This window comes from Hydra viridissima, unplaced genomic scaffold, assembly GCF_058129835.1.
Source record: "Hydra viridissima isolate aposymbiotic clone 2 unplaced genomic scaffold, HvirCarnegie_v1 scaffold_12, whole genome shotgun sequence".
NCBI lineage: Eukaryota > Metazoa > Cnidaria > Hydrozoa > Anthoathecata > Hydridae > Hydra > Hydra viridissima.
Window position 1 is genome coordinate 11,924,122 of NW_028324311.1, and position 15,157 is coordinate 11,939,278.

Sequence of the window (15,157 nt, forward strand, 5' to 3'; positions counted from 1 at the left end):
TTTTTATAAGCATAACGCTTATAAGCATATAGAGGCTCAGATTTGGAAAAAAAATAAGCATATGTATATAGTAACTGATTTTTAGGTGTTTATCTTATTTGTTGAAACTCTAATAATGTTAGGAACAATGTGAAGATTTTTCTTAAGACGAAATATTGAAATAAGACGAAAACCAAGAAAACAACTTCGACTACATCTACGTGATCTCAGACAACTGTACCGTAACCCGTACCGTACCGTAACCACTTGTAAATGAAAAATTTTATTTAACAGAGAAGTTTTCAGGGTATATGAATCTAATCTGGAATTTCAAATCAATCTTTGAATTGATAGCAACTATTTATGATTAAAAACAAAATTTCATTTATAATTCTACCAGTAAACAACTCTTGTAAAAACAAATCTTTTGATAAGTTGGAAATGTAATATAGTTAAAAATATTTACACGTTTAAAGTTATATGTACATTCAAAAATTAAATCATCAACACGACGTTGTCACCGAGCCACCAAATTTTCCAGACGAGTCAAAGATACCAAAAAAAAACCTTTTGCTATAGAAAATCAATGTGTCTCTTGAAGACAAAATGGTGGGCAGGTTCTTTTTAGCGTTGAAGTTAACTGATATTAGATAAGTAAAACGCAAAAAATGATTCTGTATAAAATAGGATGAAAATAATTCAAAGAAATGGATTCTTTTACAAAAAGCTAAACTACAACAAATAAGAGTCATCCATCCTTTGACAATATTTCAAGGCACATTTCTTATTTGCCATAACTCAAAGGCATCACATAACACATCCATGCACTATTTCTTTAACAACATTTAAAAATAAAATACTTTTTTAAAAGCCATCTTGAATGAAGAGCCATCTCGGCTTTTAAGGAAGTATTTTGTTTTTTAGGTGAATGGTGGGTGCTACTTGCATTGGGAAAATCCATCTCGAAAATCGCCTCTCGAAAATCTTATAAGTTTAACTGTTGTTGGTATCATTTATTTGGTCGACTATGGTTTTCAAGTAAATATCTACGTTGTCTGAAACATCGCTTGCATCTAACTTTTCATCCTAATCAAAGAAAATTTATATTCAACTCTAATTAAAAATAACATTTCATTCATAAATCATAATAAAATGATTCATAAACAGTAACAACAAGTGATTCGTAAGCAATAAAACATGATTTACAAATTATAATAACACATGATTAATAAACGATAATAATAATTACACGTGAAACTTTTATGTTTACATGATGTTTATTAAGTAATCGTTAGAAATCTATTGAACGTATCACTTAACGTGAATGTTTTTCGACAATTATTGTATTTATGCGGAACAAGCTTTTTTCGAAGAAGATTCATCACTATTATCGTTAAAGGCCAAATTGAGATGAAAATTACAAGAAACTCAACATAAGAAAGAGTACCTCGTTTAAAATACTTCTAAGCATTACATTAACACCTTGTCGAAGTTCTTTAAGCGTTTTCGTGATCTTTGTTATTTGTTGTTTACATTCCTTAAGTTCTTTCTCCACGTGCGATTTTTCTATGTGCGCTTCTTTCAGTTTTTTATCCGCCTCATCAACTTTTGAATTAAGATTCTCGCGAGTCGCTTGCAGTTGCTTAAAGAAACAATTATCAGAATAACAATTTCAGCGTTTAACAGTACCATACTCATGTTAAGATAGCAATTCTAGTAAATACCTTTTTAATATTGCGTTCGTAGTCGTCGAAAAATGTACTCTACAAAGCAAAAATAGCTTTTACAAATCACAGTAGATTTACGAATGCAACAAGTTACAAATACAACGATAAAGCATTCTAAGATTATTTTAATGTTAATTACCAACGGAAAGTCTCTGAGTTGCTGAGGAGTAAGAGAGAGAATGTCTTTTTTAGGAATTTTAAAATCCGGAGCACGAAAATAGCAAAGACAGCGACTAAAAAAAGGAAAATGTATAACAATCTAAAAAAAATACAAAACGACGAAATTAACCGATAGAGTTCGTTTTGAGGTGGGAACGAGATTCCCGATTAGAGGTGGGGACGAGGAGTGGTTTTTTAAAAATAGATAACGCAACTTTAAAAGCTTTAAGATTTGAAAGCATTGAACAAAAATGCAAAACTTTAAGTACCTTAAAAGGTATGTGACTTTCTCAAGAAGTTCACCTTTTACTGATTCTGAACCATCAACTGAACTGACTCCAACAGGCGTAGGAACATTTGTAATTGGTGATATGACTTCATCAACTTGATTAACAGATTGCTCAGAATTAGTATTTGTGGACTGAAAATTAAAAGATTGTATAATTCTACATTAAGTGCATAAAACGTTTTTAAAGAAAAATGGACCAAACTGAGTCCAAAATTATTACAATAAATTTTATTTTAGGGATTATTAACTCTGAAAATAATGTAAATACATTTTTTCTAATCAACATCATCCAGGGGGTTAAAAATAAAAAAACAAAAAAACAAAAAAAAAGAAACAACTACCTCATACAACCTCAATGCTTCATCAGTCTCATAAAACCTGAAAAACAAGAAAAATACAAATAATACAAATAAAAATAACAACTTAAGTCAACTGGACCTGCTATACACACAGGGCCTAATATGTTGCTTTAAAGAGGCTAATGCTAAGGAGACTGATTTCCTAAAACATGATTTTCTTTGTATTTTATCAAAACTACTGCAGTTATCTATTTTTTGCAGGCACAAACTAAGTTTTGTAAATATTTTATAGAAGACTTTGTTCATGATTCAATGCTAATTCAATTTGTATGCATGCATGCATGCATGCATGCATGCATGTATGTATGTATGTATGTATGTATGTATGTATGTATGTATGTATGTATGTATGTATGTATGTATGTATGTATGTATGTACAAATGATGATTCAATCCATTTAAATTGCTAAACTAAAAAATATTATTTTAGTGGGAATATTTTTTTTTTATTCAAAGCTAAATGTACACATAACCTTGTATGTGTACATCAGAGTGGATGGCACTGTCAGGGAGTTCTCCCAATAATTCTAAACAAGACACACACACAGAATAAAAAAATACTAACTATGATAAGCATGTAATAAAAAATCAAAAGCTAACTGTGAAAAAAAAAAAATGATTTGTCTATGATAACTTACTATTTATTTATCTAATTTATTTCTTCCTTGTCTTAATTTGAAATTTTAATTTCTTTTCACTTTAAAATTACTAAGCTTCTGTTTATTGTTAACATAAAGATTTATTGCTAACTATTAAAACACACTTAGCCATCAAACTTCCATAAACAGAAGAGTGAAAACCAACTTCATTGCTCTACATAAACAGTATCTAGCAACTGGAAGTTCTTACAGTAATTTGCATATTGAAATGTCTATAATTTTGTGATTGTCCACAACAATATACAATGCACAAGATCTTCTGAAAAATAGCCAAATATCCCCTCTTTTAACCGAATGCTAAATACTTCAACTTTCAAAATGATCAGAGTAGAAAACTAACTTTCTGAAGGTTTTTAGCTTTCACATCTTAAAAAAGTCTTGTGATGACGATCTTCATTGTTTTCTGGGAAATGAAAAGTTGATTTTGCCATTTTGTATTGAAAACTATTTGGTGACAACCAGCCTGCATGTATATATCGTAAAGTTAGAAGTAAAAATAAAATATTTTTAAATATTTTAATTTATTTGATTTATAGCACCAAAGGACTTGTCATTTGTCTAGTGAGTAAATAAATTATTCAGTTAACGGATATAACATTTTTACCATTTATCGAACTTGTCTTGTGGATTTTTTTCAAACTTGACACGAACACGGAGAGGAGTGTTTTCCCCAGACTTTTTATATGCCACAACCGAGCCACCATACCTATAGAAAATGTTTGCTCCTCACTTGATGATAAAACTTTACTTAAATGACAAATATACCAAAAAGAAAAAAAGAAAAAAAAAAAAAAAAAAAAAAAAAAAAGAAATTTTAAAAAAATCTTAATTAAAATTTTATTAACAATGGCAAAAGAGAAGGAAACCAAGATGAAATTAAATTGATTAAATATTTATATTTATTTAGTAATAATATTTAATATTATTTTATAAGTGATAATATTTAATATTAACATTGTAGAAGTTGAGTTGAGTCAGGACTGAAAACTTAAGAAACCTAATAAAATAATCATCATAATGATTATAGTCACCATTGATCATGGTTGTCTTCATCCTTATCCTCATACATCAACATCATCTTAGAAACACTTACCAAGTGTTATGCATTTTTGCTTCAACTTGACAGTTTATTGGATAAATGGTACTAGCTAATACATTAGATTCATCTTCTGAATTATCATTTTTGCTTTGATCTGATTTTTTAATTTTAACCTCATCTATCACATCTGTAGCAGATTTGCGCTTGTTATCGATTTTAACTGAATTTTTTTTATTAATTTTAGATTTTGGAGGAGAGGGGGATTTTAACTTTTGACTTCGTTTTCCTGCAGGAGATAGAGAATTAACTTTTTTAGCATTTTTAGGAGGTGGCGAAAGAGATTTAGCTCGTTTCGCTTTTTTAGGTGGTGAGGAAGGTGATTTTTGTTTCTTGTTTGATATCTGTGGTGAAGGAGATTTTTGTCTACGTCCACGTCTTTGTGGCTCTTCTGGAAGTGGAGAGGGTGATTTTTTACGTTTTAACTTAGGAGATAATGATCGCTGACTAGATGGTATACTTTGAAGTTCATCTCTTTGATTTTTCATTAACTCAGATTGTTTCTAAACCAAAAAAAACCAGTTGAATTTAATGAGTGAAAACAAAAAACTTAAAACAAACTATTTACAAAAACTAAGAACTGTAAAACTTTGTAAATAGATTTCTAAGTTTTTCTTTAAATTGTTAAGGTCAGAAAAACTTTTGTAAAGGAAAAGTTCAATAAAGAAAAAATTTCCTTCAGAAAATACTTAGATAAATAAAAATAATTATACATACATAAAAATGCTTATAGATAAAAATAAAGGTAAATTGTTTTTTGAGAATACTAGAAAGCAGAGCATTTTTTTTACTTAAATTAAAAACATGAGCCACCAAAATTCATCTTCAACAGAAATTTCTTAAAAAACACAAAAACATTTCAAAAAAATTCTTTTTAAAATATTAATAATGATGCAAGTATCAATCGAAAACAAATAGAAATCAAGGTCAAATAGTTAAAATTATGTTACAATATAAAGTTTTTACCAATGCCAGCTTTTCTTGCAATTTTCTCACGTCTTCAGCACGTTTGTCATCTAAACTTTTTATTTCCTTTAAAAGACGACCAACAGGAATCGTTATCTTTTGCTCAGGTTTGGTGCAGCTAAATAAATTTAATCCATACATTAAAAAAAAAATGAAATTAAATAAGTTACCATAAACTTTTGATATCTTAAAAAATCTCAGCATTACTCATGATAAGCATCTTGACAAAAACTTAATGGTATCCTGTCACTAAATACCAATCCTTTAATTTAAAGATTTATTTTTCTATAAAAAAAAACAAAAAACTTTATATACAATATTAACACTTAAATAACTCACCTTGAAAAAACTGTGTCTGGATTATCAGCACAACACCAATTTGAAGGGATTTCATAATTAACCATTTTCCTAGTAAATGATAATGTTCTCCATTTCAGACAACTATTGCATTGTACCAAACAAGGAACACTCATAAGACGTTTCATTTTGAATTTGGGATCATTAGAGGGATCATCTTTCCATTGTCCTGTGTAGCCAAAGTCATCCCAAAACTTTGTAATTCCTTGATTTTCGATCTTGGAGTCCTTCCAATACTGCAGCATATGATCGCCCATTGATTTTAATAAGTGTTTGTACTCTTTATGGTCAGCAAAATCTTGTTTGTTATGAGTAGGTTCTAAGACTAGATAAGGAACATCAACCACACCAACAACACCAGCACATTTCACACCACCTTCACTTTGTAAACCTACTCTTTCATACATTTTTATTAGTCTGTTGCAATTGAATATAAAAATGCCATCACACCGACGTTTTTCAATATTAAATCCAAATGTGAATGACAGCGTCTTTGATTCTTTAGAAGATTTGCGCTTTGCATCAGCTATTCTTTTCTTAACTTCAGCATCAAATTTTGCTTGATCAGCTTTTGATACTGCTAGTTGAATAGCAGCCTGGAAGAATAATAATGACTATTAAAAATATTTTATTGACCATAAAAAGCTCGTAGAACATTTACACATTACAATTATAATAGTTAACTTAAAAAGCAACTTCATTAAATTTTTTTTTACAACAAATTAACACAAACAAAATCCAAACAAACAACGTGTTTAAAGGACTTGTGATTGGATTAGGATTGGATTGTGTTTGGAGAAGAATGTTAAACATGGTGATAAAAATGAAAACAAAAAACAACAACAACGAAAAAAAACAACAACAACAAAACAAAAAACAAATTAAAAGCATAAAAAAGAATAAAAACATACCCGTCCCTCTTTAGTGGTCGGATTGTATTTGGAATTTGCTTCCCTTAATTAAAACAAAATGATGATATTAAATAAAGACACCAACCACACTTCTGTTCCTTTATTACTTGCACTTCATTACAAATAGTTGAAAATTAATAATTATTAACATTTTGTAATATTTATTTAGCAGAATGCTATCAAGCATTTGACAAATATAAGTTACTCTCAATAATATTTGTTGATATATAATATAATATTTGTTGATATATAATATAATATTTGTTGATATATAATATAATATTTGTTGATATATAATATAATATTTGTTGATATATAATATAATATTTGTTAATAACTGGTGTTCATGCTACTGAAACTATCAAACAAAGAGATAATTTTAAAGCTATAATTTTATCTTAAGAACTCACCTGGCTTGAGTTGTTAACTCCTTTGCTCTTTCTTCAGCTACAAAAAGAGAAATCAGTAGAAATTTTCAATAGAGAAATCAGTAAACAACTGCATCATTTGAAAATTTGAAAAAAAAAGAGACAAATTTCAATACAAATCAAACTGTAAAATGATATCCTAAGAAGTTATTTACCTATTTTAAATTATATATATATATACATATATATATATATATATATATATATATATATATATATATATATATATATATATATATATATATATATATATATATGCATTACTATAAATACCTATTTTGGCAGATAACTCAGCATTTTCAGCTTCCATTTCGCTTCTTTTTTTAAACCGATTAGATGTATAAATATAAGATCTGTGAATTAAAAACAACAACAAATCATAAAACAAAACAAAAACTCTTAAACTCTTCAAAAAATAATGTTTATCCTTCATAAATAATGCCACAACCCCAGTAATTAAAACTTTTTTGGCCATCAAAATTTTTTACCTAGGCTTGTATAAAGTGTGTACCAGCTTTTTAGTTCTAACTTTTTCACCCTGTTTACAAAGAAAATTTAATTCTATTTATGAAGAAAATAAACTTTATTAATAAAGAATTCATAGAAATAAAACGCAAAGAAATTTTTATGAAATTTATACCAAAAATATTTCCTTTTTCATAAATTAACATTATTGGCATCAATTACATAAAAATTTATGAAAAAACTTTAAAACAACTTATTTTGAAGAAACTAAAAACTATATTCAAGTAGAAAGTTTAAGAAAATAAGACTAATACAATGTGCACTGATTGTATAAATTATAGCTGATTGATGGGCGAATAATTTGTAAACCAATAAATTGGTACAAGTTTAATTAAGATTTTTTTTCTTGATGAGAGTGAAACTACCTGAATAAAAATCTTCATTTTGGGTTCACAATAAATTATTGACAAGTATGCTCGGAATGATAACCTTTCAGGTAAAATGCTAAACAATAACAACAAAAGACAGTTAAAAAAAGTTTAATTTGTTTGCAAAAATTTTTTTAGATTTTTGAGCTCTATAATAACTGAGATTATTTTGAATTCCTTTTAAAATTAATATGTAACATACTTTTCATCAATATCATAAACCTCGCCGCTATGAGGATCAGCCATTAGTATATCTTTTTCATCCTTTTTAACATCTAACTCTGGCAAATTGTTATCCATAAGTTTTAAATTGTAAATCATCACACTAGTGCCTAAAAAGAATAAATAATTTTATTACAGTGAATTTATTTTTGTAGAGTGTCACATGATAGTCTTTTAACCCTATCTGCATATGGTTGGAAAAGTACAACCTGGACAGACGGGAAGAACTGGTAACATCTTACTTACCCTTTTAAAAAAGCAATTTTAATAAAAAATGATTTTGAGGATGTAAAACACAGTTGGGGGTGTTTTAGTGTAAAAATTATTTTAATTTATTTAAAAATTATTTCCAACATCATGCACATGTGACACACATGTGTGACATGTGTGACATGTGCAGTTGACCTAACCTAAGTAAACTGCACTTGTCCATACAAGTATTTTATCAATAGTTTTGAAAAAATTTCATATCCAATATTGTAGGTCATGTTGGTAATTCTAGTGCAACTAGTTTCCATGACCTTAATTTTCTTTTAAATAAGAATTCATAACTGTATTTGTAGATAAAATTTATTTCAAGCTTTGATACCTTTAGATTACCATCTTTTATATTTTATATATACATATTTTATATCTTATATATCTTTTATATACAATGAAAATGGTGAACACAATGAACTTGATGAAAGTTGTACTTTACCTTTTACTGTAATCTTATCAAACTCTTGCATAATTTCATCAACAGAAGTAAAAGGCGAGTACTTTGTGATTATGCTGACCTCAACTTCATGCTACAAAAACGTTTTAGAAATGAAACCTAATTAAAATAATATGTTCTATGTATAAAGAAAGAGAGAATGAGCTTTTTAAAGCACTCATTTTATTTAAAAATACGCATCCTATATTAGGGTTCTGCAAAATACTTTTGATATTCTTCAGGCATTTTTTATTTGATTAGTAACAGTGGCTTATTTTTTGGTTTTCGATGTTTCACCAAAAAAAAAAAAGTGTATTACATAAAATTTTTAAAACATGCAATTATTTATATATATATATTTTTTACTCTTTCAATAGAATGTCCTTCAACTATGTATGGTTCTTTTGTGTCCACATTCCAAGAGGGCATTGGTACAATAACCTAAAATTTTTTAATTAAAAACATTTTCATTCCTTTAAAAATAAAAAATTTAAAAAAAAAACTGTAGTGCCCACCAGAATTCTTAGGCATTAAAACCTGAAATGCTAAGTTTTAACATATATTATATTAATATTATTTACTTAAAGATGTAATTATCATTAAAATGTTAACATTAAATATCCATTTAACCTGGGAAAAATATCATTAAATTTAAAATAATTTATTTTACTGCTTAGCAAGTAATTCAATAATAAAGTATTCAAAACACAAGTATCAACGCATCCATTAAAATTTAACATTTAAGGTTTTAATGCCATAGAAAAACTAGACTGTCATTAACTTGCTTTTTTTGGGGAAAATGACAAATTAATGATATACAATTTTTAATAATAATAAGTAAAAATAATCACAAAAAAGAATACATATTTTCTTTAAAAAAAAAAAAAATTATTGTAATAAATTTTCTTAACAAACAGTTTTTCATTTGTTATCTAACAAAATATATGGGTAATAAATTTCATTCAAAATTCAAAACGGTTTGAATAAGCAAGAAAAATTATTAAACCTCATGAATATCTTCAATCTCATGAAATGTTCGAGATAGAAATAAACAACTCATAGTTTTTTCTCTAAAAATATAATTATTTTTGGAAATAATTAGTGATATACATTAGTTAATAGGGGAAGACTTTATATAAAGAAACTCAATTATTTAATAACATAACCATTTTTAAAGGCCAAATATTAACTTTCACTTACTTTTTAGTGAAAAGAATCATGTCTTTACCTATTCTCATTGTTCCTCTAAAAAAATTTCAAGCAAAATTTCAATCAAAACTTAAGAACACTCACTAAGAGTTTGATTACTTATGTAAAAAACCATTTAAAACTAAAAACCACTACAAAACATAGTTTTTAATTACATTTATTAGCCTTTCTTTTTAAAGCCTTTCATTATGTGGGTCCAGAGTTGAGAAAATTTTATATAGATCTTTTCATATTAGAATTAAAGTACACTTTCCCCTTCCTTAAAGCTTTTGTGAAAAAGACAGCCATTTCCTAATATTCTATACTCCTCCATTTATTACACCAAAGTTGTGACCCTCAAAAAGCTAGTTTTTGAATGACAGATCTAAGTCTGAATGACAGATCTAAGTCTGACTGACAGAACTAAACCACTGCTGATGAATAAAAAGTGTAACTAAAATTAAATAATATTAATTAAGAGATCTTATAAAAGCTATGAAAAACTCACGATTTTAATCCATTTCCATACTGCCCTACTTGAGCAGAGCCTGCTTCACGCTTAGAAGATCTTCCAAATTGAATAACCTGAGACACCTCAACTAAACAGTACATTGATGGGAAAAGTAATACACTTTATCTAAGGTCATAGAAATCAGATTGATTTCAGAACTTACAAAGAATGACTTAAAACTACATGTTTTATATTGGAAAGGGACAAAAACAACCTAAAACTCATTCAGCAGATGCTAGGTTTTTGAAGGTATAAAAGAAAATCAAACAACATTTTTATAAAGACAATAAAAGTTTTCTTTTAACACAAATAGTCAATTTTTTGTAATAATTATTCCTGGTTTCCTACTTGTAACTCTTTAAAACTTAAGTTATACTTTACAATATATTTGTAACTCTTTACCACTTAAGTTTACCACTTTTGACAATATATTTTAATCCTTAAAACAAGTCAATGTTTAAATTCTGATAAGCAGTTTATTTCTCACCTGCATCCATACCACAGCCATTATCACGAAAACATATGATAAATCCTCCGCGAAACTTCTCATTTGGAACTTAAAAAAAAAAAAAAAAAAAATCATTCTTTACTCTAACTAATAGGGAATCGTTTAATGAATCAAGGAAACCTTTGATGAAGTTAAACATAATTGTAAGAATAAAAATAAATAAGATAAGAATAAAACTCAATCACAAAAAGGAGAACTCTCCTTAGGTGTTCATCCATAAGACTATCCATTATTTTATAAATTTATTCTTTTAATTTGCAGGAACTGCTGTTTTTTTTTTTTTTTTTTTGGAAGTCATCTTTTTGAGTTTAAAAATTCCGCTATTGACAAACCTATACTTAATGAATTGAAACAAAAACTTAATTTTATCTCTCAATACTTAAAGTAATTGTTATTTAAGAACAAATTTGAGGCTTAAATCGGTTAAATTTTTATTTTAATTTGATTAAACCACCTTTTTAATGTTTGTTTACCTGTGTAAATGAAAAGTTCTGTAGCATCAGCATCTCTATAAAATAAACATAAAAGTTTCTATAAATAGCAAAAATTAAAACATTTATGATATTCAATATTTAATTAAACACTACTGAAACTATATCTAGAAATTCTTTTGATCTTTAAAAGAGAAAAAAATAATAATAAAGTTTAAAACTTCATTTAGTAAATTTTTAGTTTAGTTCTAAACTTTAAATTTCAATGCTGAGGTATTAAAAAATGTTTTAAAAATAAAAACAAGTTTCAAATACTTGACTTTAATTTGTTTGACTTGCTTTAAATTAGAAAAAAAAGAAAAAGAAAAAGAAAAAAAAACTAAAAAAGTTTAATAAGGCTGAAAACTATATTGAAAATATTTAATTTTAATTTAGTACTTCAATATTAACAAGTATTACTTTAATTTATATCATGAAAGCTTATAAACAGCAATTTACTGTTTACCCAGAAAGCTTAAGATGTGTCATTTGACTTTATCAAAAATCCCTTAAAATCCCTCAACTCTTTCTCTCATTCATTTCTATAATCTAGAAACACAGAGGTTGCCATCTTGTGTAACATCTTACTATTTTTTTTTGGAAAACTGTCTTTCTCATAATCAGGATTAAGATTTTCAATAGAGAGATTTTTTTTTCACACAATTGTTAGATAACTTCTAACCTTTAACAGAGTGATTTATTGTTTAGACAATAAAATGTGTTTTTATTTATTGCACCAATGAATAGACATAACTGCTTACAGCTCCTACTTCTCATTGTGTTCATTACAGAGGGGGCTGTAAGCATTTATTCAAACAAATTTAACAAACCAAGCACTCTTTACTATATTGGATTGATTAAACATATATAAAATATATCTTTACTACCATTCTAACAGAAAACACACAAGTTTTTAATATTGCTATTAAAGTCTACTACTGAATCCCATAACTTTTTATTGGTTTTAACAAAACTTCATAAGACAGCTTCATAAGAAATCTTCATAAGATAGCTTCATAAGACAGCTTCATAAGGGACTGCTTAAAGAATTTTTTTCTAAAATTGCTTAGATTGAAACAGCATCATTATGTTGTAAAGCTTTAAAAAAAATTCCAAACTCAATTAATATTAGTAGTCATGCAACAACATATTCTAAGCATATATATACAATCAACTTTTTAAAATGTACACAATGTGCATGTACACACTATTTTGACACATCAAGTGAGAAAATTTTAACTTTAAATGTTTAAAAATACACATTACAATATGTATATCTAATATATACAATATTTTTAAATCAGACATAAATAATTATAAAGTATGGTGAATTGCTTTAGTATGGTGCCCACAGAGTTTTAGAAATAAAATTCTAGGACATTTCCAGGGCATTCCAAGACATTTGTTTGCATTTTCTAGGACATTTTCAAGACTATAAAATTTATAGTCTTGAAAATATATATATATATATATATATATATATATATATATATATATATATATATATATATATATATATATATATATATATATATATATATATATATATATATATATATATATATATATATATATATATATACACACACACACACAATTTTAAATTGATTAATTAATTTATAAAACAGATTATCTATGAAATTTTAGTATGAGATTTTTTAATTTTAAATAATTAACATTTTAATTTTATTTGGAAAAATAATAATTCCAGGACATTTCAGGACTTTTTGACAAAGTCTAATTCTCAAGAACATTCCGGGACACTCGTTAAAATCCAGAACATCCCAGGACATTCTAGGACTGTGGATATCATGTGTAGCCAACAAGCATTTTTTTTTTTTAGCATACCAAACATGTGCATTGGGCAGATACCAAATTAATCTATTATAGTTTAATATGAGCTTACTTAACATGATTGTAGCATGTTTTGTTGGAAATTAATTATGTAAACAAGAATTTTTTGAATGTTTGTAATGCTAATTTGTTTGCAAGAGCCTGTTGTTGATCACACTAATAAGTCATGTGTAGATAATTAAATGCGATTGAAAACAAGCAAAACTTGTTTTTGTTTAAGACTGAAAATAAAATTATTTTTTATATATACCTTGAGTTGTCCACCAACTCAGCAAGAGCACCAAATAAAAACTCATGAGTTGTGCTACAATAAAAAGACAATTAAATTTTTTAAAAAGTCAACAACTTATGTTAAATAAGTAAGCTAATCACATAACAAAAAATCACATAATATTGAGAGACATCTAGTTACATATATAGTTCTAACTAAACTGATTTATTAAACTTTTACCGATTTTTTAAACCTATTTAAAAGAGCGTTAAAAAAACAGCAGTCAGTTGTAGATTTATAGAATCTAGAAAGCACTTAGATAATTTTTTTAGCTAGGAAGATCACTAACTAAAGGTTGCAAAAGCTTTTCTAATTGGTTTTAATTAACTAGCCATAACGAATGGTTGAAACAAACCTGTTGGTGTGCAGATACTCATAGGTAAGCTGAGCACGGCTAAGACTTGAGTAAGCTGATGACATGGAAGAGAATGAATGGACCAGTAGACGAATAAATGATTTATAGAATCTTCATTTAGTTGTTATACTTTGTATAACAGTAATGTGATGCTAAATTAGTTAATGGCGCTTTTACATTTTGTACCACGCGCGACAAATACACATCTCCACCACGGTGGATTTTTAATTTTCCGTTTGTTTTCTGAATAACATTCTGTAACAGGATTTGTGGACATTGGCTTCTAAATTTTTATTGTTTTATATTTTAAGTGATTATGTTTGGAAATAATGGAAAAATACCAATATTCACAAAAAACTTTGGTTTTGTAAACACAGTCGACAGGAGTTTATTATTTACAGAGATAAAACAAACTTTATCATTCTCATTCATAGTCAAAAATAGAACAATTTGACGTCACAACTATACAAAGAAAGTCAAAACCATTCAGAAGGTTTCAGAACTAAATAGATTTTACATATTCCCTCATTAATCTTTAACAATAGAGTCCTTGGTATCGATGTTTAAAGTCCTGTATATCTTGGTGAAATAGCTCACCTTACTCTTTTGGGTAAGCCTCCATCTTCTGATTGAATCTTTCAAGATGACTATCAAGAATATAAACTGAAGAGAATTATTTTTTCATTCTTCTCTTGGTAAATTTCTCACTGATATAGTAAATTGCAGCTACATGGTCAAAGCAACTTCTTGATGTAACCTATTCCATAGTCTTTTTCAATCGCTGCTAACTATTCCACTTTTATATATTCATTATACAATTTATATATTCCTTCAAAGCAATAAACTGTTCAAAGCGCTAGTACTTTTACATCACTATGGATACTGAGACGCAGTTAAAGAAAATTCAAAAAAGCTGTGAAAGATTCCTCAAAGTGCTTCTAGAGTGGCCATTTTTTATTTACTTCAGACGCAAGGGCAGAGAAAAAGATTAATTTTTGTTACGTAGAGTAATGAACCTTTACGATGTTATTGAAGACAGCCGTTTTATTTTTAATAAAAAGTTTAATTTATGAAATGAAAAACTTTATTAATCTGAAAAAGGTGTAAGATTCATAAATTATTTTATGAGTTTGGGAGAAATCATTTTAATGTGAATGGTTTTAAAAATTCAGTCTTTTACACTAAAAAAAAATTTCCTATTTTTCAAAAAGAAAAAGTTAAAAACTATTGAATAATTCAATATTTTTAGACCTCTCAG

At 27.1% G+C, this 15,157-nt stretch overlaps 1 protein-coding gene across 1 annotated transcript; it reads right to left on the minus strand.

The window, feature by feature from the left end:
- Window positions 1-404: 404 nt before the first annotated feature.
- On the minus strand, window positions 405-14,341 carry LOC145194131 (ATPase MORC2A-like). Its single transcript, XM_090068218.1, has 25 exons — window positions 13,900-14,341; window positions 13,524-13,577; window positions 11,423-11,457; window positions 10,929-10,997; window positions 10,439-10,529; window positions 9,943-9,987; window positions 9,749-9,812; window positions 9,109-9,183; window positions 8,746-8,836; window positions 8,026-8,155; window positions 7,821-7,899; window positions 7,419-7,468; window positions 7,204-7,283; window positions 6,913-6,949; window positions 6,503-6,545; window positions 5,574-6,187; window positions 5,235-5,352; window positions 4,266-4,771; window positions 3,777-3,878; window positions 2,496-2,532; window positions 2,135-2,286; window positions 1,846-1,939; window positions 1,704-1,742; window positions 1,427-1,621; window positions 405-1,065 (listed from the first exon to the last, which is right to left on the minus strand). The coding sequence occupies exons 1-25, from the start codon at window positions 13,962-13,964 to the stop codon at window positions 973-975; spliced, it is 2,958 nt and encodes a 985-aa protein (XP_089924344.1). The 5' UTR covers window positions 13,965-14,341; the 3' UTR covers window positions 405-972.
- Between the last annotated feature and the right edge of the window lie 816 nt (window positions 14,342-15,157).